Source organism: Mirounga angustirostris, unplaced genomic scaffold (genome assembly GCF_029215605.1).
Source record: "Mirounga angustirostris isolate CCGP_5_RB_7025 unplaced genomic scaffold, mMirAng1.0.hap1 SCAF_6, whole genome shotgun sequence".
NCBI classification, from domain to species: domain Eukaryota; kingdom Metazoa; phylum Chordata; class Mammalia; order Carnivora; family Phocidae; genus Mirounga; species Mirounga angustirostris.
In genome coordinates this window covers 47,612,398-47,633,160 of record NW_026991714.1, presented here as the reverse complement: position 1 = coordinate 47,633,160, position 20,763 = coordinate 47,612,398, and the positions used below count along the sequence as shown (strand labels likewise).

General features: G+C 42.0%; 1 protein-coding gene across 1 annotated transcript in view; it reads left to right on the top strand.

The window, feature by feature from the left end:
- Nucleotides 1-20,763, top strand: part of AXDND1 (axonemal dynein light chain domain containing 1) — a 112,633-nt gene that overhangs the window by 87,248 nt on the left and 4,622 nt on the right. Inside the window, exons 21-24 of the mRNA XM_064594249.1 lie at nucleotides 2,391-2,495; nucleotides 4,354-4,458; nucleotides 16,873-16,955; nucleotides 17,819-18,069. Coding sequence (XP_064450319.1) covers nucleotides 2,391-2,495; nucleotides 4,354-4,458; nucleotides 16,873-16,955; nucleotides 17,819-18,069 — 544 coding nt within the window. The remainder of the gene's footprint in view (nucleotides 1-2,390; nucleotides 2,496-4,353; nucleotides 4,459-16,872; nucleotides 16,956-17,818; nucleotides 18,070-20,763) is intronic.

Sequence of the window (20,763 nt, the reverse complement as noted above, 5' to 3'; positions counted from 1 at the left end):
GACTAAATGCAAATAACTGTTAAATGATTATCTTTAGCCCAAATGCCTCCATCTAAACTCTGTATCTGTGTATTTAGCTACTTACTGAATATTTCTACTTAGATATATTAGTGGTACCTTAAAGTCACATAGCCTAGTCTGAACTTATCTATTTTCCCAAAGCTGCTTATGCAACTTTGTTCATTTTCTCTGTGAATGGCATTATCATCTATGTAGTGGCCTAAACCATTCACCAGGTATCATTCAAGATGCTTCCTTTCCCTAGGCATCCCATATCAATCTAATCACTCCAGCACTGAGTTAACTCCTAAATATCTCTTGAATCCTTCTCCTCCTCTTCATTCCTGCAACCCTATGTTCATTCTCTACTCTTGTCTTTTCTTCTTCCCACTCTTCCTCCCTCTCTCCCTTCTTTCTCTTTAAATCTACTCTCCTGCTGCTAGAGTGATTGTTTAAAATGCAAAACAGATCAATTTATTAGTACTTCATTGCCTTCAGGATAAAATCCAGTTTCCCTGGAATGACACTCTAGCCCTTCCTCTATGACTGTGCTCCTGTCCATCTGCCCCTAAGTTTCTGTCCTACTAACTACTTTTGTTCTCAAGAGCCAGTCATGCCCATGCATCATCCTTTGCCTAGAATCATGCTTTTTTCCCTTACTCATCCTTCAAGAAGAAACTGAGACATTATGTCCTCCAGGAAACCTTCCTGACCAATCCTCTCTTTCCACTACCACATCCACTACCACATCCACTACCATAGATTAGGTGCTCCTACCATGTGACTATATGTATCCATAGCATTTTCTTGTCCACTAAATTGTTAAGCTTCTTAAGACAGGGGCTATTCTTTTTTTAAAATTTAAATTCAATTAATTAACTTACAATGTATTATTTGTTTCAGGGGTACAGGTCTGTGATTCATCAGTTTATATAATACCCAATGCTCATTACAACACATACCCTCCCCAATGTCCATCACCCAGTTACCCCATTCCCCTACTCCCCTCCCCTCCAGCAAACCTCAGTTTGTTTCCTATGATTAAGAGTCTCTTATGGTTTTTCTCCCTCTCTGGTTTCCTCTTGTTTCATTTTTTTCCTCTCTTCCCTGTGATCCTCTGCTTTGTTTCTTAAATTTCACATATCAGTGAGATCATATGATAATTGTCTTTCTCTGATTGACTTATTTCCCTTAGCATAATACCCTCTAGTTCCATCCATGTCATTGCAAATGGCAAGATTTCATTTTTGATGGCTGTGTAATATTCCACTATCATCTATCTATCTATCTATCTATCTATCTATCTATCTATCTATCTATCTCATATATTCTTTATCCATTCATCTGTCAATGGACGTCTGGGTTCTTTCCATAGTTTGGCTATTGTGGACATTGCTGCTATAAACACTGGGGTGCAGGTGCCCCTTTAGATCACTAAATTACCACTAGATAATTTAGATCGTTATCTTTGGGGTAAATTCCCGTAGTGCAATTGCTGGGTCATAGGAGGACAGGGGCTATTCTTTTTTTTTTTTCTTATTATTATGTTATGTTAATCACCATACATTACATCATTAGTTTTTGATGTAGTGTTCCATGATTCATTGTTTGTGCATAACACCCAGTGCTCCATGCAGAACATGCCCTCTTTAATATCCATCACCAGGCTAACCCATCCTCCCACCCTCCTCCCCTCTGGAACCCTCAGTTTGTTTTTCAGAGTCCATCGTCTCTCATGGTTCGTCTCCCCCTCCAATTTCCACCCCCCTTCATTCTTCCCCTCCTGCTACCTTCTTCTTTTTTTTTTTTTTTTAACATATAATGTATTATTTGCTTCAGAGGTACATATCTGTGATTCAACAGTCTTGCACAATTCACAGCGCTCACCATAGCACATACCCTCCCCAATGTCTATCTCCCAGCCACCCCATCCCTCCCACCCCCCACCACTCCAGCAACCCTCAGTTTGTTTCCTGAGATTAAGAATTCCTCGGGGCGCCTGGGTGGCTCAGTTGGTTAAGCGACTGCCTTCGACTCAGGTCATGATCCTGAAGTCCCGGGATCGAGTCCCGCATCGGGCTCCCTGCTCGGCAGGGAGTCTGCTTCTCCCTCTGACCCTCCCCCCTCTCATGTGCTCGCTCTCTCTAGCTCATTCTCTCTCTCAAATAAATAAAATCTTTAAAAAAAAAAAAAAGAATTCCTCGTATCAGTGAGGTCATATGATACAGGACAGAGGCTATTCTTATTACCCTTTTTGTCATTATCCCTAGCACAGTGTCCAGGTGCAAGATTAATGCTCATTAAATTTTTGAATGAATGATTAGTATATACTAAAAATTATTAATATACACTAAACTATATACTATTTGTACTATTGTTTTATCTCATAGGATTTTATAAAAGAATTAATTGAACCTGACATAGACAGGCCTTCTAGAGAGGAGGAAGAAGAAAGTATGGAGGATAATTTTAAGATGCAAAGGGAAGAAGAGGAGGTAAGATGATTTAGTATTATATTTTCCTTTCCCTTTACATTTTTAAGGAATATATATATAGGTACTGAGGTGCCTGGATGGCTCAGTTAGTTAAGCATCTGACTCTTGATTTCAGCTCAGGTCAAGATCTCAGGGTCATGAGATCAAGACCCATGTTGGGCTCCATGCTCAGTGCAATCTGCTTGAGATTCTCTCTCTCTCTCCTTCTCCCTCTGCCCCTCCCCTCACTCACATTCTCTAAATAAATAAATGAATGAATGAATGAATGAATGAATGAATATATATAGGTACTATTGAAAATAGAAATAGGTCATCTGGAATAAACACCCTAGCTCCCTTCCTTTCTTCATATAGATTTAACCATACCTGAGACACCATTGTCTCTTTATTTTCCAAGGTAGGGGTGTCCTTTTCCTTTTCAAAATCTAGTCACTTCCCATCAGCCTCATTCACCCCTGTACTCCTATTACCTACACAATCTACCTCTCATCCTGATGCTGTTTCTTTGTCCTTTCATTACCAGATTTTTCAAATAGTAATTTAAACTCTGTGTTTACTTTTTCTTTTTCTTTTTTTTAAGTAGGCTCCAACATGGGCCTTGAACTCATGACTCTGAGATGAAGACCTGAGCTGAGATCAAGAGTCAGATGCTCAACTGTCTGAGCCACCCAGGCGCCCCTGTGTCCACTTCTTTAGTTCCCATTCTGGGCTACCTTTCCCCTTCTCCCAGACCCATCTCCACATCTCCTTTCTCCTTACCTTGTCTGTATGCCTGCGGGGCATTCGTAGTAATAAAACCCTTCCTGGGGTACTTATAATAATAATAATAACAATCCTAAAAATACAATGATAACTACCAGTAACTGAGTCCCTACTGTGAGCTACATGTTCTGCATGTGTTACCTCTCATCTATACCACACAACTTCAAGGTAAAAATTATTGCCCCATTTTACAGATAAGAAAACTGAAGCTCAGAAAGGTCGACTTGACTTACCCTAAGTCAGAAAGCTGTGAGTGGCAGAACCAGTGTTCAAACCTAGATTAGTCTGGCATAAGAACCCTTGCTGATTCCTGGATTGACTACTACTGTCCTTGGCTCTCGGAACTCAAGATCACCTAACACTCTCTAGACTGTCTTAACTTCCTTCCCTGATGTTTCTTCTCTGTGAATAGTTTAAATGTTGGCATGATCCCAGGCTGTGACCTAGGTCCTCTAGACCCACTGTACATACTAGACAGCAGAAGAAAAATGTACGACAGCTAAGCTGCTTTTCGCCAGCATTTTCTGTTTTATTTCGGTACAGTGCTTGGCATATAGAAGACACAAAATAAATGGGAAACAGTGTTATTTGGACACTAAATTCCATCGTACCTTTTAAATGTGTAATGCATTCCCTCTTTTCCTCCTCTTGTGGCCTTAGTTCTGGCCCTTTCCTCTCTATGTTACAAAGTCTTGTTCGGTCTTCAGATATCACTTTCTATGTAAAAACTTCCCTGGATGTCGAGGCAGAATTCAGGGCCCTTTTCTGGGTGCACAGAGCTTTTGGAACACACCCCTTTGCCAACATCAATCATGCATACCATAATTATTTTCTGGTCCATCTCTCCTACTGTGCTGTGAATTCCTGGGTCTGGAAGATATCCTTCTTGTTTCTCTCACTGTTGTTTACCCTGGTCTCCACTTCCCCATCCCCACTGATTTCTCACACATTGTTTGCTGTAAGTCTTCGAAAATGCTTGTTGAATGACTAATGCAAATTGAAGATTAAAGCTTCAGACATTGCTCCGGGGAACTTGCCATGCCTCTGGGTCACACACCAGCTCCGCTAACAGGTCCTTTGTGTTTCTGTGCCCTAGAAGCCTTCAACATCCAAGGAGGAGGAAAAACTCATTAGAATAATTGAAAAAGATGAAAATATTCATTCCAAACCTCTATTTGAAGCAAATATATTCTCTTCCTGGGTATGTATCTGAAACACAAGTAGGAAATTCAAAACCAGAGAAAAAAGCTAGGAAATTTAACATAATGTAAAAATGATATGGATTTAACATAACTTTTAGCTCCAGGAGGGCCAGGAGCTCCTACATAATGCATTTTTCAGATTTTTTTTTTTTCTTCCCAGTATCATCTCTGGAAAACTCTTGTTTTTTACCTTAACTTTATAAAAAACGTCTCATTCTCTTCTTTAAACCTCATTTTAAAATTAGTATTCATTGCCTTCCTTAATTTAACAATAGCTCGGTAAAAATTTGACCTATTTTTTAAATAAATTCATTCAGCAGACTCTATTGAGAACTGTGATAAGCATATACCTCTGACCACAAGAATTATTGGGAAATTGGAAACCTTTAGACACTCAGCAGGAAAACCGATTTAAAATTCTTCCATAGAAAGTTCTAGGACTATGGTAGACTTAAGTCAGTCCTAGATTTCAGTTCTAGATTGATATGCGTCTCTATAAAGGATGTCATGCCTTAATCCCATTAATCCCCTGAAATGGTATATAGCATTTTGCATGTATGTTTATACTGTGCGTTTCCTAGGGGGGGGTGTGTGTGTGTGCCAGAAGTCCATAGACTTAGTCCAGTTTCTCAGCCCCAAAGTTAAGAACCATGTCACTGTTAGAGATCTGATCCTCCTGAGTAGGCAGTGGCGTCTGGAGGGGTGGGAGCCGTAAGGAGGGTGGCGGCGGACCACAGAAGGATGACTGAGGCAGAGGTGTGGCCCAAAGGAGACGCAGATTGTAGGGATGTGTGTCTAGGGAGCTGCAAACTGGAGTGAGTAGCGCTGAGAGGGGCTGCAATCACTTTCTCCCCAAGTAATGCCTTTTCAATAAGTTTTTCATATAGTATATTAATCTGTCAGTCTTTAAGACTGGATGAGGCAAGGAGGTAAGAGTAAGCAGGGCCATGAGCCATGTAAGGAAAAGGGAAATAAAGGGTAGCAACATTTAATCTGCTTGATGGTCCCTAATCCTACCCAAGGCCTTCCTGCTTCAGCGTTTCTCCCCTGCTGTGCCATCCAGGCAAGGAGTCAGGGTCAGACCTCCCCGATGATCCTCAAGCCAGGCAGGAAGCTGGCAGGAAAACAGCCTGTAACCGGTGTGTGGGGGGGGGGCAGGCGGGGGGGGGGCTTTTTTTTTTTTTATTCTTATGTTAATCCCCATACATTGCATCATTAGTTTTAGATGTAGTGTTCCATGATTCATTGTTTGTGCATAATACCCAGTGCTCCATGCAGAATGTGCCCTCCTCAATACCCATCACCAGGCTAACCCATCCTCCCACCCCCCTCCCCTCTAGAACCCTCAGTTTGTTTTTCAGGGTCCATCGTCTCTCATGGTTTGTCTACCCCTCCGATTCCCCCCCTTTCATTCTTCCCCTCCTGCTACCTTCTTCTTCTTCTTTTTTTTTTTCTTAACATATATTTCATTATTTGTTTCAGAGGTACAGATCTGAGATTCAACAGTCTTGCACAATTCACAGCGCTTACCAGAGCACATACCCTCCCCAGTGTCTATCACCCAGTCACCCCATCCCTCCCACCCCACCCCCCACTCCAGCAATCCTCAGTTTGTTTCCTGCGATTAAGAATTCCTCATATCAGTGAGGTCATATGATACATGTCTTTCTCTGTTTGACTTATTTCGCTCAACATAATACCCTCCAGTTCCATCCACGTCGTTGCAAATGGCAAGATCTCATTCCTTTTGATGGCTGCATAATATTCCATTGTATATATATACCACCTCTTCTTTATCCATTCATCTGTCGATGGACATCTTGGCTCTTTCCACAGTTTGGCTATTGTGGACATTGCTGCTATAAACATCGGGGTGCACGTACCCTTTCGGATCCTACTTTTGTATCTTTGGGGTAAATACCCAGTAGTACAATTGCTGGATCATAGGGTAGCTCTATTTTCAACTTTTTGAGGAACCTCCATACTGTTTTCCAGAGTGGCTGCACCAGCTTGCATTCCCACCAACAGTGTAGGAGGGTTCCCCTTTCTCCGCATCCCCGCCAACATCTGTCGCTTCCTGACTTGTTAATTTTAGCCATTCTGACTGGTGTGAGGTGGTATCTCATTGAGGTTTTGATTTGGACTTCCCTGATGCCGAGCGATATTAAGCACTTTTTCATGTGTCTGTTGGCCATTTGGATGTCTTCTTTGGAAAAATGTCTGTTCATGTCTTCTGCCCATTTCTTGATTGGATTCTTTGTTCTTTGGGTGTTGAGTTTGATGACTTCTTTATAGATTTTGGATACTAGCCCTTTATCTGATATGTCATTTGCAAATATCTTCTCCCATTCTGTCAGTTGTCTTTTGGTTTTGTTGACTGTTTCCTTTGCTTTGCAAAAGCTTTTTATCTTGATGAAGTCCCAATAGTTCATTTTTGCCCTTGCTTCCCTTGCCTTTGGCGATGTTTCTAGGAAGAAGTTGCTTCGGCTGAGGTCAAAGAGGTTGCTGCCTGTGTTCTCCTTTAGGATTTTGATGGACTCCTGTCTCACATTGAGGTCTTTCAACCATTTTGAGTCTATTTTTGTGTGTGGTGTAAGGAAATGGTCCAGTTTCATTCTTCTGCATGTGGCTATCCAATTTTCCCAACACCATTTGTTGAAGAGACTGTCTTTGTTCCTTTGGACATTCTTTCCTGCTTTGTCAGAGATGAGTTGACCATAGAGTTGAGGGTCCATTTCTGGGCTCTCTATTCTGTTCCGTTGATCTATGTGTCTGTTTTTGTGCCAGTACCGTACTGTCTTTTTTTTTTTTTTTAAAGATTTTATTTATTTATTTGAGACAGAGAGAATGAGATACAGAGAGCATGAGAGGGAGGAGGGTCAGAGGGAGAAGCAGACTCCCTGCCGAGCAGGGAGCCCGATGCGGGACTCGATCCCGGGACTCCAGGATCATGACCTGAGCTGAAGGCAGTCGCTTAACCAACTGAGCCACCCAGGCGCCCAGTACCATACTGTCTTGATGATGACAGCTTTGTAATAGAGCTGGAAGTCCGGCATTGTGATGCCGCCAGCTTTGCATTTCTTTTTCAACATTCCTCTGGCTATTTGGGGTCTTTTCTGGTTCCATACAAATTTTAGGATTATTTGTTCCATTTCTTTGAAAAAAGTGGATGGTATTTTGATGGGGATTGCATTGAATGTGTAGATTGCTCTAGGTAGCATTGACATCTTCACAATATTTGTTCTTCCAATCCATGAGCATCGAATGTTTTTCCATTTCTTTGTGTCTTCCTCAATTTCTTTCATGAGTATTTTAGTGTTTTCTGAGTACAGATCCTTTGTCTCTTTGGTTAGATTTATTCCTAGGTGTCTTATGGTTTTGGGTGCAATTGTAAATGGGATCGACTCCTTAATTTCTCTTTCTTCTGTCTTGTTGTTGGTGTATAGGAATGCCACTGACTTCTGTGCATTGATTTTATATCCTGCCACTTTACTGAATTCCTGTATGAGTTCTAGCAGTTTTGGGGTGGAGTCTTTGGGGTTTTCCACATAAAGTATCATATCATCTGCAAAGAGTGAGAGTTTGACTTCTTCTTTGCCGATTTGGATGCCTTTGATTTCTTTTTGTTGTCTGATTGCTGTGGCTAGGACTTCCAATACTATGTTGAATAGCAGTGGTGATAGTGGACATCCCTGCCGCGTTCCTGACCTTAGGGGGAAAGCTCTCAGTTTTTCCCCATTGAGAATGATATTCGCTGTAGGTGTTTCATAGATGGCTTTTATGATATTGAGGTATGTACCCTCTATGCCTATACTCTGAAGAGTTTTGATCAAGAAAGGATGCTGTACTTTGTCAAAAGCTTTTTCTGCATCTATTGAGAGGATCATATGATTCTTGTTCTTTCTTTTGTTAATGTATTGTATCACACTGATTGATTTGTGGATGTTGAACCAACCTTGCAGCCCAGGGATAAATCCCACTTGGTCGTGGTGAAGAATCCTTTTAATGTACTGTTGGATCCTACTGGCTAGTATTTTGGTGAGAATTTTTGCATCCATGTTCATCAGGGATATTGGTCTGTAATTCTCCTTTTTGATGGGGTCTTTGTCTGGTTTTGGGATCAAGGTAATGCTGGCCTCATAAAATGAGTTTGGAAGTTTTCCTTCCATTTCTATTTTTTGGAACAGTTTCAGAAGAATAGGTATTAATTCTTCTTGAAATGTTTGGTCGAATTCCCCTGGGAAGCCATCTGGCCCTGGGCTTTTGTTTTTTGGGAGATTTTTGATGACTGCTTCAATTTCCTTAGTGGTTATAGGTCTGTTCAGGTTTTCTATTTCTTCCTGGTTCATTTTTGGTAGTTGATACATCTCTAGGAATGCATCCATTTCTTTCAGGTTATCTAATTTGCTGGCATAGAGTTGCTCATAATATGTTCTTATAATTGTTTGTATTTCTTTAGTGTTGGTTGTGATCTCTCCTCTTTCATTCATGATTTTGTTGATTTGGGTCATTTCTCTTTTCTTTTTGATAAGTCTGGCCAGGGGTTTATCAATCTTGTTAATTCTTTCAAAGAACCAGCTCCTAGTTTCGTTGATCTGTTCTACTGTTCTTTTAGTTTCTATTTCATTGATTTCTGCTCTGATCTTTAGTATTTCTCTTCTTCTGCTGCGTTTAGGCTTGATTTGCTGTTCTTTCTCCAGCTCCTTTAGGTGTAGGGTTAGGTTGTGTACTTGAGACCTTTCTTGTTTCTTGAGAAAGGCTTGTATTGCTATATACTTTCCTCTTAGGACTGCCTTTGTTGCATCCCAAAGATTTTGAATAGTTGTGTTTTCATTTTCATTGGTTTCCATGTATTTTTTTAATTCTTCTTTAATTTCCTGGTTGACCCATTCATTCTTCAGTAGGATGCTCTTTAGCCTCCATGTATTTGAGTTCTTTCCGACTTTCCTCTTGTGATTGAGTTCTAGTTTCAAAGCATTGTGGTCTGAAAATAGGCAGGGAATGATCCCCATCTTTTGGTACCGGTTGAGACCTGATTTATGACCTAGGATGTGATCTATTCTGGAGAATGTTCCATGGGCACTAGAGAAGAATGTGTATTCCGTTGCTTTGGGATGGAATGTTCTGAATATGTCTGTGAAGTCCTTTTGGTCCAGTGTGTCATTTAAAGTCTTTATTTCCTTGTTGATCTTTTGCTTAGATGATCTGTCCATTTCAGTGAGGGGGATGTTAAAGTCCCCCACTATTATTGTATTGTTGTCGATGTGTGTCTTTGCTTTTGTTATTAATTGCCTGATATAATTGGCTGCTCCCATGTTAGGGGCATAGATATTTACAATTGTTAGATCTTCTTGTTGGATAGACCCTTTAAGTAGGATATAGTGTCCTTCCTCATCTCTTATTACAGTCTTTGGTTTAAAATCTAATTTGTCTGATATAAGGATTGCCACCCCAGCTTTCTTTTGGTGTCCATTAGCATGGTAAATGGTTTTCCACCCCCTCACTTTTAATCTGGGGGTGTCTTTGGTTCTAAAATGAGTCTCTTGCAGACAGCATATCGAAGGGTCTTGTTTTTTAATCCAGTCTGATAGCCTGTGTCTTTTGATTGGGGCATTTAGCCCATTTACATTCAGGGTAACTATTGAAAGATAGGAATTTAGTGCCATTGTATTGCCTGTAAGGTGACTGTTACCGTATATTGTCTGTGTTCCTTTCTGGTCTATGTTGCTTTTAGGGTCTCTCTTTGCTTAGAGGACCCCTTTCAAGATTTCTTGTAGGGCTGGTTTTGTGTTTGCAAATTCCTTTAGTTTTTGTTTGTCCTGGAAGCTTTTTATCTCTCCTTCAATTTTCAGTGACAGCCGAGCTGGATATAGTATTCTTGGCTGCATATTTTTCTCATTTAGTGCTCTGAATATATCCTGCCAGTCCTTTCTGGCCTGCCAGGTCTCTGTGGATAGGTCTGTTGCCAGTCTAATGTTTCTACCCTTGTAGGTTACATATCTCTTCTCCCGAGCTGCTTTCAGGATTTTCTCTTTGTCTATGAGACTCGTAAGTTTTACTATTAGATGTTGGGGTGTTGACCTATTTTTATTGATTTTGAGAGGGGTTCTCTGTGCTTCCTGGATTTTGATGCCTGTTTCCTTTCCCAAATTAGGGAAGTTCTCTGCTATAATTTGCTCCATTATACCTTCTGCCCCTCCCTCTCTTTCTTCTTCTTCTGGGATCCCAATTACTCTAATGTTGTTTCGTCTTATGGTATCGCTTATCTCTCGAATTCTGCCCTTGTGATCCAGTAGTTGTTTATCTCTCTTTTTCTCGGCTTCTTTATTTTCCATCCTTTGGTCTTCTATATCACTGATTCTCTCTTCTGCCTCATTTATCCTAGCAGTTAGCGCCCCCATATTTGATTGCACCTCATTAATAGCCTTTTTGATTTCTACTTGGTTAGATTTTAGTTCTTTTACTTCTCCAGAAAGGGTTTCTCTCATAACTTCCATATTTTTTTTCAAGCCCAGCTAATATCTTTAAAGTGATGATTCTGAACTCTAGATCTGACATTGTACTAATGTCCGTATTGAGTAGGTGCCTGGCAGTCAGTACTACCTCTTGTTCTTTTTGTTGAGGTGATTTTTTCCATCTTGTCATTTTGTGCAGAGGAGAATAGATTAATGAGAGAACAAAATGCTAGCAGAGTAACCACGTCCCCAGAAAATATACTCTAAACAAATCAGAAAAGACCTGAAGCAGTGGGAAAAGAAAGGGAAAGAGAGAAAAAAGAAAAAGAAAAAAAAGAAAAAGATAAAGATAAAAACAAACAAAAACAAACAAAACAAAACAACAACAACAACAAAAAACCAGAATGTGATCAAATATGATCAGGCTGGTATAAAGATCAGTGCCACACACTAGATTTGGGGTGTATTTTGGTCTGTTAGAAGAAAGTGCCTCCCAAAATTTTAAAGAAAGAAAAACTTATATATGTACAAAAATAAGGGTGGTATGATGAAGGGATGGAATATGACTGTAAAGATGGAAATTATAAAAAATTTTATAAAAGGAATTGATAAGAAGTTGTTTGAAAAAAGAAAAAAGAGGATTTAAGAAAAGAAAAAAGAAAAAAAAAGGGAGAGAATGTGATCAGGCAGGGGAGTAGAAAAAACCATATACTAGAGATATAGGGTATATTTTGATCTGTTAGAAGAAACTATCTCAAAATTTTAAAGAGAGAACAACTTATATACATATGCCAAAAATACAGGTAACTACTATGAAGGGATAGAATATGACTCTAAAAATGAAAAATAAAAATGTGTTTTTAAAAAGGGGATTGATAAGGTGTTGGTTGAAAAAGGGAAAAAGAAAAATTCAAAAAAAAAAAAAAAAGAAAAGAAAAAAGAAAAAAAGACAGTTAAAAAAAATTAACTTTGAAAGACTAAAGAATCATGGTAAAAAAAGCCATGAATTCTATGTGTAGTATTCCCCTAGCGCTGGAGTTCTGCCGTTCTCATTGATTGGTAAACTTGGTCTTGGCTGGCTGTTCTCGCTGATCTTCTGGGGGAGGGGCCTGTTGCCGTGGTTTCCAAATGTCTTTGCCGGAGGCGGAATTGCCCTGCCCTTGCCCGGTCTGGGCTAAGTTATTTGCTCGGGTTGCTCTCCAGAGCTTTTGTTCCCTGTGAGCTTTCCGTAGAGGTTTGGAGGCGGAGAGTGAAAATGTCGGCCTCCCAATCTCTGCTCTGGAGGAGCCGAGAACTTGGGGCCCCGCTCCTCAGTGAGCCCCCCAAGAAAAGCCGTCAGTCCCTCCCGTCTCCCTGGTCTCCAGCCGCACTCCGTGCTCACCCAGCCTGTGACCGCGTGTTTCTATCTCTGGCACCCAACCCCGGGTGGAGTCTCCAAACCCAGCAGATCCCTGCGGTGCACTCCCGCGCGGCTCCTTCCGGGGGGAGGAAGGTGAGTCTCCCCGGATCTGCCGCTTGTTGGGTCCCTGCTGGAGGAGCAGGGGCCCAATTGTGCCGCGGATCACGGTTTATGGCCACCCCGAGCTGAGAGCCCACGCCTGGGCTCTGCCTCTGCAGCCAGCTTCTCTGCTCAGTTACCTGGGAGCTCTGCCACACTCAGGCACCCCCGGTCTTTCTGTGACCCCGAGGGTCCTGAGACCACACTGTCCCGGAGGGTTCCACCCCCCACTTAGCCACCAGAGTGACGTCCCTCGGCAGAGCAGACTTTTAAAAGTTCCGATTTTGTGCTCCGTGGCTCTATCATTTGCCAGAAGCGGCCGACGGAGGCCCCTCCCCCGCCGTCTATCCTCCCAAATATCGCCTCGGATTCACTTCTCCGCACGTCCTACCTTCCAGAAAGTGGTCGCTTTTCTGATGAGAGAGTTGTTGCTCTTCTTTTCTTCGATCTCCTGTTGAGTTTGTAGGTGTTCAGAATGGTTTGATCCCTATCCAGCTGAATTCCTGAGAGGAGACGAAATCCAGGTCTCCTACTCCTCCGCCATCTTGCTCTGCCCCCCGGGGCTTGTTTTTAATGGTGGCGGTCTCCTGCTCCAGGATGCTGCCTTTCCAGCTGACATGGTGTGGTAGCACGTGACTAGCTCACGTGAGGACAGTGTGGCCCAGAAACTCTATCTCTGGGCTCTGGAAGTTTGTTAATGCTGCTACTCTAGATAACTGAAGATCGAACTGTTTACGTTCTCAGTGACCATAAGGTCTGGGGCATGGACCCACATGGCAGCTGGTATATAGTTACTTGTTACTTCCTGGAGGTAAAGAAGAATCACGTTCATCCTATGGGATGGCAGCTTGAACACTCACAGGCAGAAAGGGATCACCGGGTGCCCAAACAGAAGGGACCTAATTGTGCTAGGCCAGCAGAGACAAAGTTGGTATTTGGGGATGTGGGTGCCCAGAGAATGAAGATTCCTTGAATTGGCTTGTGAGGTCAGAGATGTGGGGCAGAGTTGGGGCTGGGGAAGGGCTGTCTTGATTTAGACTGCGCTGCAGGCCAGGAGGAGCTGGCGGGGCGGGGGCGGGTGGCGCCTGAGCTCTGTGCACTTGTCATTCACGAAAGTCCTGGGGCTCTCTGAGGGCACTTTAAGGTTTCAAAACTTTTACTGTAAGTTTTTCTTGTGCTTTTGTTTGCTCATTTTTTCCCTTTATTTGTTTATTTTTGGGCAGACAGTCTCTGGTCCTAAGGACATAAATACCATTTCGCAGGGATACCAGACCTTTCGGGCAGTGGCACTCCCCCGCTGGTCTAAAAACACAGCTCCCAGGAGGCAGTCCATTTGATTAGCACTGGGGAGGGAAAGGAAAAAGGAAGGGCTCGGGAAGCAGAAAGCCTGTGTGTGCAGGTATAACTTGTCATGTCCCTGGGAACTGAGCTGTGAAACTGGAAAGCTCCAAGAGATAGAGGGGTCCCAGGTTTCTAGCAAGAAATAGCTCCAGACCTCTGAGAAGCTATGGACCTGAGCATGGAGATTCCAGTTACTCTTACTATCCCTTCCTGCAGGTGACTCTGGGATGGGATTTTTCTGGGGGTTGAGATATGAATGATATCTCAACAGGAGGGGTGGTAAGTCACCACCAGCTTGGGCAGACTAATAGCTTGGCCTCATTCATACCATTGCCTGATGCCTAGTGTCCACCATAATGGGGCTGGGCCATCCACTATGCAAAATGCTCCTCAATTAGCTGGGAGTTAGGGCTCTGTGGGAATTCCTGAGGAGTGTACTCACAGCAGGCCCCGTGTACATGACATGGCCTGCTGTGCCTGAAACAGGCACACCCAATTTGGCACTGGGCTCTATTCACTGGTGAACCCAGTGATGCCATTAAGCTGCATCGACTTTGCCGCTGCCCCTCCTGGGAGAAGGCCGCTCTGCCTTCAGCTGCGGCCCAGTTCAATCAGTTCTGGAACCTGGTCATACAGCACCGCTTATGGCCCTCTCCAAATCGCAATCATTCCAACACTGTTCCTGCAGGACAAGCAGCCAGAATTCTGTAACATCTCAGCTGACTGGAGGAGATAGGGGGTGACTCAACCCACCAGCTCTCTCGGAGGTAATACCAAAAGGGCTCTGAGCTACACTGGCCCCCAAGTGCCGCTGCTTGGCCGTATGAGCAGCGCTGCCCACAGCTCAGCGACCCCAACAAGCAAGATATTAGAAACAGTCTCTTTCAGGCTCATCTTCACACCAGAGATTCTGGCTGTCTATAAAGAGTGATAAGTGTATGAGGGAGATGGGAGAGTTTGCTGGATCGCCTGTGAACTGAGGATGAACAGGGGCCAGACTTGGGGGCATCAGCAGTATTTTTAACATAAGATTAGACTTTCTGCCCTCCCTTCTGTTATTGGGCTGAAGGTGGCCCTTAGACATCTGTGTTTCCCTCTCACTGTACCATGTACGTACACCAGAGCAGCGACTAATTTACTCATTTTATAACAGCAACAGGGAAGGGCTGTTGGAATTGGTGGTTCTAGAAAATACGTCCAAAGCTGATGAGGCACTATGTCAGTGCTTGGATCCCAAGGAGCTGGGCCTGCGGCCAGATCCTCCCTGAGATAGACCCAAACTGGAGATACTGTCCAGTCAGAAGCCCGTAAGTAGAGTCAAACCTGAGGAAGATCAAGTCAAAAAGGTCAAAGAGAGAATGGGAGTCAGAGACCAAGTGCAAAGCTGCAGCAGATTGGCACAAACAAGGAAGGACCAAGGCAGTTACTGCCAAGAGCCATGAGGCCCACGTTAACTACCACTAGCTCACTGTTGACCAGAAGCCTTACAGATAACATAAACAGTCATTGAACACACATTCTGTATGTTCTATGTATTATATACTGTATTCTTACAATGAAGTAAGCTAGAGGAAAGGAAATGTTATTAAGAAAATCATAAGGAAGAGAAAATACATTTACAGTGGTGGACTGTAAAAAAGTCCATGTACAAGTGGACCCGCATAGTTCAGACCCATGTAGTTCCAGGGTCCACTGTATATCTGTTGAACGAATGCGGAGTCTGAAGGCTCACGTGTACACAGAGTACAGTCCTGGTTTACTCTGGTTTACCTATCAAGTTGTTTCATACAGCTGTAAACCATGTGTGGAATTCCAGCTCCAGAAGCCTCTGCTCTGAAAACCTTTCTTTTGGGCTCAAAGAACAACTAAGTGAGTGGCGTGTGCGGCCTAGGCACAGCCATGTCCCGTGCTGCGGGTCCCGGCTGGACAGTGAGCGCCATTTACTTTCCAAATAAGCTACTCAAGAAAAGGGAGCAAAACAGAAAGAGGAGAATAGGTGACTGGGGAAATAAGAGTAGAAGAGCTAGAGTAAAAGTGAAAATGTTTAACATAGTTTCTTTTCTCTGGTTTTCCTTTAGAAAAAGCTAGCAGAGTGCAATGGGTTGTGTGGTTGAGAACGAAGAGGCCTTGATGAGGGTTTTGCTTTAACCCACTAGATCCTTCTGTGAGGATGGCAGGCTGCCTACCCTCTTCAAGCTCCCTTTCCATCTATAATGTAGGGCTTATGTTTTACGTTCCTCAGGTTGGGAAGCATGGATAGATGAGATTTTAAACACAGTTCTGGGCAAAAAGGGGGGTGAAGGGGAGTGGGAGGTTCAGGCTTCCAGTGACCAGAATGAATAAGTCATGGGGATGAGATGTAGGGCATAGGGAATATAACCAGTGACATATAATAGTGCTTATGGTAGCCACACTTGTGGTGAGCATAGTGTACTGTTGAGATTTGTCCAGTCAGCATGCTGTACACCTGAAAGTAATGTAACGTCGTGTGTCAACAATACTTTAAAAAAAGGTGCACAGTTCTGGGAAAATGGTATAATATTTATTTTTAAATATGCTTATAATTTTGGTTTTCTAAATACCTTCTTTTACCTTCCTCTTATTTTTTTTCCTAGAATGTATTAGAGTCAAAATAAATGAAAGAGTTGTTTTTTCTTCATATTTTCACTGCCTTGATATTTATGAAGTTCCCTACGAACTAAACGATCTGACTGGATTTTGCAATGTTAAGAGCTTAGTGAAGTAAATTATTAAGAAAAATATAGTCAATCTCTTTGATCATTAACTTGATTTATTATAGGAACATGTTTACCATTCTCTTTATTTTTAAACCTTTTCTTCCTTGTTTCTTTTTGTTGATACTGTTTTCCCTGCTTTTTTTACAATTCTAATCAAATTTTATCCACCCATAGCATGAATAATTTGGAAGCTGGTATGCTATGTGGCCACAGGTAATCCCTATTCTTTTTTGGTGTTAAGATTGTGCTTAATCATCTACTTTATAAATATGGATAGTAGAAAAAAATATTCTGGAAGGTTTGGTGCAGAACATCCTGAAGAAGTAGAGTATTAACTGTTGGGACTCTCAGTTCATTCATAATGCATATTTCCTTTGTCAGAGAGAATCAGCGAATCGAGGTACATTGGCCCCAAAGTATCTTGAAGCAATGGCTATCATTGAACGCACACAGGAGAAGTTATTGTGAGTATGAGGCACCACGATGGTAATTACAAAGATTGCTGGCCAGGAGGTGTGGCTGGGAAATCCATGCTTCTCGGCTTACCTTTGTTTGTTCTGCTTCTTTTATCCTTATTAGTGGGATGGGTATCTCCAAATCTTCTGCTGGAGGCAATGAATTCTACTGCTCGCATAAAACATCCATCCTCACCCACAGTGGAGATGGAGGAAGTGAAAGTGTGTGTATGTGGGGAATAGGGTGTTAGGAGTGATCTATCCAGTATGCTTCTAAGAGATGAGCTAGAGATGTAAATGGAACCAGGAGAAACTACTCTGTTCAAGAAAGAATGCTACATACGCTGAAGAGTAGGAAGGACAGTATAGTTAAGATGGTCGAGAATGCGAAGAGAAGAGCATAGCCATGTAGACGTAGAACATGTACTCTAGGAAGTAAGAAGCACATTTCAAACTAGTTTTCTTGGTTTTAAAATTTGGTTTTAGAGGTCCTGGGCAAAGAAGGGAAACTACTGGACTTAGTTTGTTGGATCACATCAATGAAGAGAAGCCAAAATTAGCTCCTGAAAAGGGATTCCTTGCCTATTGATGGAGAATTCCAAATACCCAAAGGTCAGATTTCACCCAGAGCTGATAAATACATTGCATTCTTAAATCACAGCATGACTGTCACGCTGACATTACCATCCAAAGTAGCGTCCTGGACCCCAGTTCTTGCCTAAGGATTGATGCTCCTGCCTCCCTTATTTGTACCTTTCAGATGCAGTTAGCTAATTCTACTGCTTCTTCTAGACAATGAGTTTCTATACGTGAAAGATACTTTTTCAAACCTTTCCATTTTGTTGTGTTTCTCTGGACTCTGTCCCCATCAGAGAGGTTGAAAGCAGAGCCAGACAAGCAGAGGAGAAGTTTGAGGATGTAAATGAGAAACTTCATTATACCCTTATAAGAAATAAAGAACTGGAGAGAGAATTAGAGGCTATTTTGATGAGGTCTAGAGAGAAGGAGTTTGAAGGAAGAGAAGAAGAAAATGAAGGAGAAAGAGAAGATGGAGAAGATGAAGAAGATGACAATAATGAAGAAATCAGACCAGTAGAACATTCTCCAAAATCTCTAAAGAAAGGTGAGGCTTGCTTTCTCATTTTGCTTTATTTAGGTTATATTTATGAAACAAAACATGTTTGGGTCACAAATATCCTAGAAGAATATAAAATATTTTTAGTACTGATTTACTGGTTCATATTTTTCATAGGAATATACATACATTTAACTATATAACTATCTTATTCAGACAACTCACAAAAAGAAAAACAAATGACTAACAATCGTAGACTAAGAAACTAACATAAAATACAAGTTTTGCTTCTAAAACTGGCAAAGATTTTTAAAAACGAAAGAATATAATGCTGGTCACAAGGGGCAAACTAGTTTGTTTTACAGGTAATACTTGTGGGTGGACAGACAGGTAACTTTTTCAGAAAATAATTTGAGAGTTTGTATAGATATCCCTTAAATACATGCATATACTTTGACCTAATAATTTTATTCTTGAAGATCTAGTCCAAGGAAATAATCCTAAATACAGAAAAAAAGATTAATGCACAAAGTTGTTCAATGTATCATTGTATATAATAGAGGCAACCTACATCTCCAATTATGGAAGAAAAGTTAAATTATGTTATACTAATATACTTGAATAGTATACCACTATTAAAATGGTTTATAATGACATGGAAATTTTTAAAAAAGATTTTATCTATTTGAGAGAGAGAGAGAGAGAGAGCATGAGTGGGGTGACGGGCAGATGGAGAAGCAGACTCCCTGCTGAGCAGGGAGCCTGATGCGGGGCTCAATCCCAGAACTCTGGGATCATGACCTGAGCTGAAGGCAGATGATTAACCAACTGACCCACACAGGTGCCCCAGGAAATTCTTTTTTTAAAATTTATTTTAGGGAGAGAGAGAAGTGAGAATGAGCAGGGGGAGGGGCAGAGGGAGAGAGAAACCCAAGCAAACTCCACGCTGAGTGCAGAGCCTGATGCAGGGCTTGATCTCACGACCCTGAGGTCACGACCTGAGCCCTGAGCCAAAACCAAGAGTCAGATGCTTAACTGACTGCGCCACCCAGGTGCCCTGGAAATTCTTATGTTTGAATATCAAATGCAAGAAAACACACTTTTATAAAGCTGGAAAAAAGACCGAGAAGGAAATTGTATCCAAATATTGAAAGACATTGTCTCTGGTTGATGGAGGTTTGTGGGGAATTTTGACTTTGGTTTTTGGTACTTGTTTGATTTTCTATGATGGAAATAATCACCATTATTCTACAGGAAAAGGAATTTAACTCTTTATTTTCTTATCTCTAATTAGTGCAATAACCTGCCCTCAGGCAGTTTTCAGTAAACCCCAGGATTGGAGGCTAGTTTTTTATTTTTACTCTCACCTTCACCCTTTGGTGTGTTCCCAGGACAATTCCTGGTGCAAGGGATAGGACAGGGAGGATAGCGACTTCTGTCTCTGTCTCATCCCTATTTTCACCTATGCCCCCAGCCAAAGCGGTTGGTTAGCTAGTGCCCCACAGTCTCCCACCCAGGTACGTTGTGTTTGTACTATCACCAGACTGAGCTCATTTTCTCTCCTCCTGTTACCTCTCAACTGGTAAGATGCTAATTATTCCAAGCGTGACAATCCTTTAGCTTTAGGTTTGAATATATGGGAGATAGTTTTTGTGGATTAAAAAATTTTCATCTTACACTGTAATTTTATCCTGATGGTTTGAAAACTAGACTTTTTCCAGATTACAGAAAAATAAATATGCAAACCATGCAAAAGACCTGCATGTTAAACTGGAGAGGTTAGCTCAGTATGGAATGAGTGATGTTATTTTCTTCCATTTCCATAAAGATCTTGGGGATGAGGTTAAATCCAGAATGAAAAGTATTAATAATTTTAAGTAGAGGATAACTATATACAGTTAGTCCCCAATCTATATAAACAATTGCCTGCACAAACATAGCCACCCTTCGCCCTCCTTCCAAATATTCCCTCAGAGTGATTCCCGGGGGCTCAGAGGTGGAGGATGAGAGGCTCTGCAAAGCTTAGGGGAATTGGCTCCTAAGCCAAGCCCGTCTCATGCCATGTAGGAGACCTGAACCTTTTCCCCAGAAAATCTGTAAGTTGGGCATTCCTTAGGGTTCGCAGGCAGCTCCTTTGAAAAATGCAGACCCTCCAGAGCAATATGAGATTCCTATGGCATATGCAGCATCATTTTTGTGTGACTTAGAGTATGAGATCACATTTCCCTCTAGAGTTGTGCAGTGTATGGTAAAGGCTTGTGGATGCAGGACAGGGGGAAGATCTGGACGGAGCAGAAGACATATTTATTTTTGTTTTTGTGTCAGTCTTTTTAATAATTAGCAAATCATTGTGCTCTGAGCTGTGAATGAAGACAAGATAGAGAGGGAAGTTTACGAAGATGAGTAGTGGCTTAGGCTCTAATCTCAGTGAAGCCTACAGTTAGGAGCTAGGAGCCAGGAGAGACACTAAGAGCAAGACAAGGGCATGAACAAGATGACCAAGTGTGGGATGGAGGTGGCAGCAGCCTGTCAGAAAGATTCAAAGTGGGAAGCTTGGTGTCATGGAGTGGCCAGGGAGAGCTGGCTTGATGGCGAGAGGCCTCCTGCCTCCATCCCGAGGGCTGGGCCTGAGTCGGGTCTGTGCACAGAAGGCTGTGCACAGAGGGACCAGGAGACAGAACAGGAGTGCAGGAATGGGTGTGGGAGGACTTTGGATACTAGCTCTATTTGAATTGTCTTGTT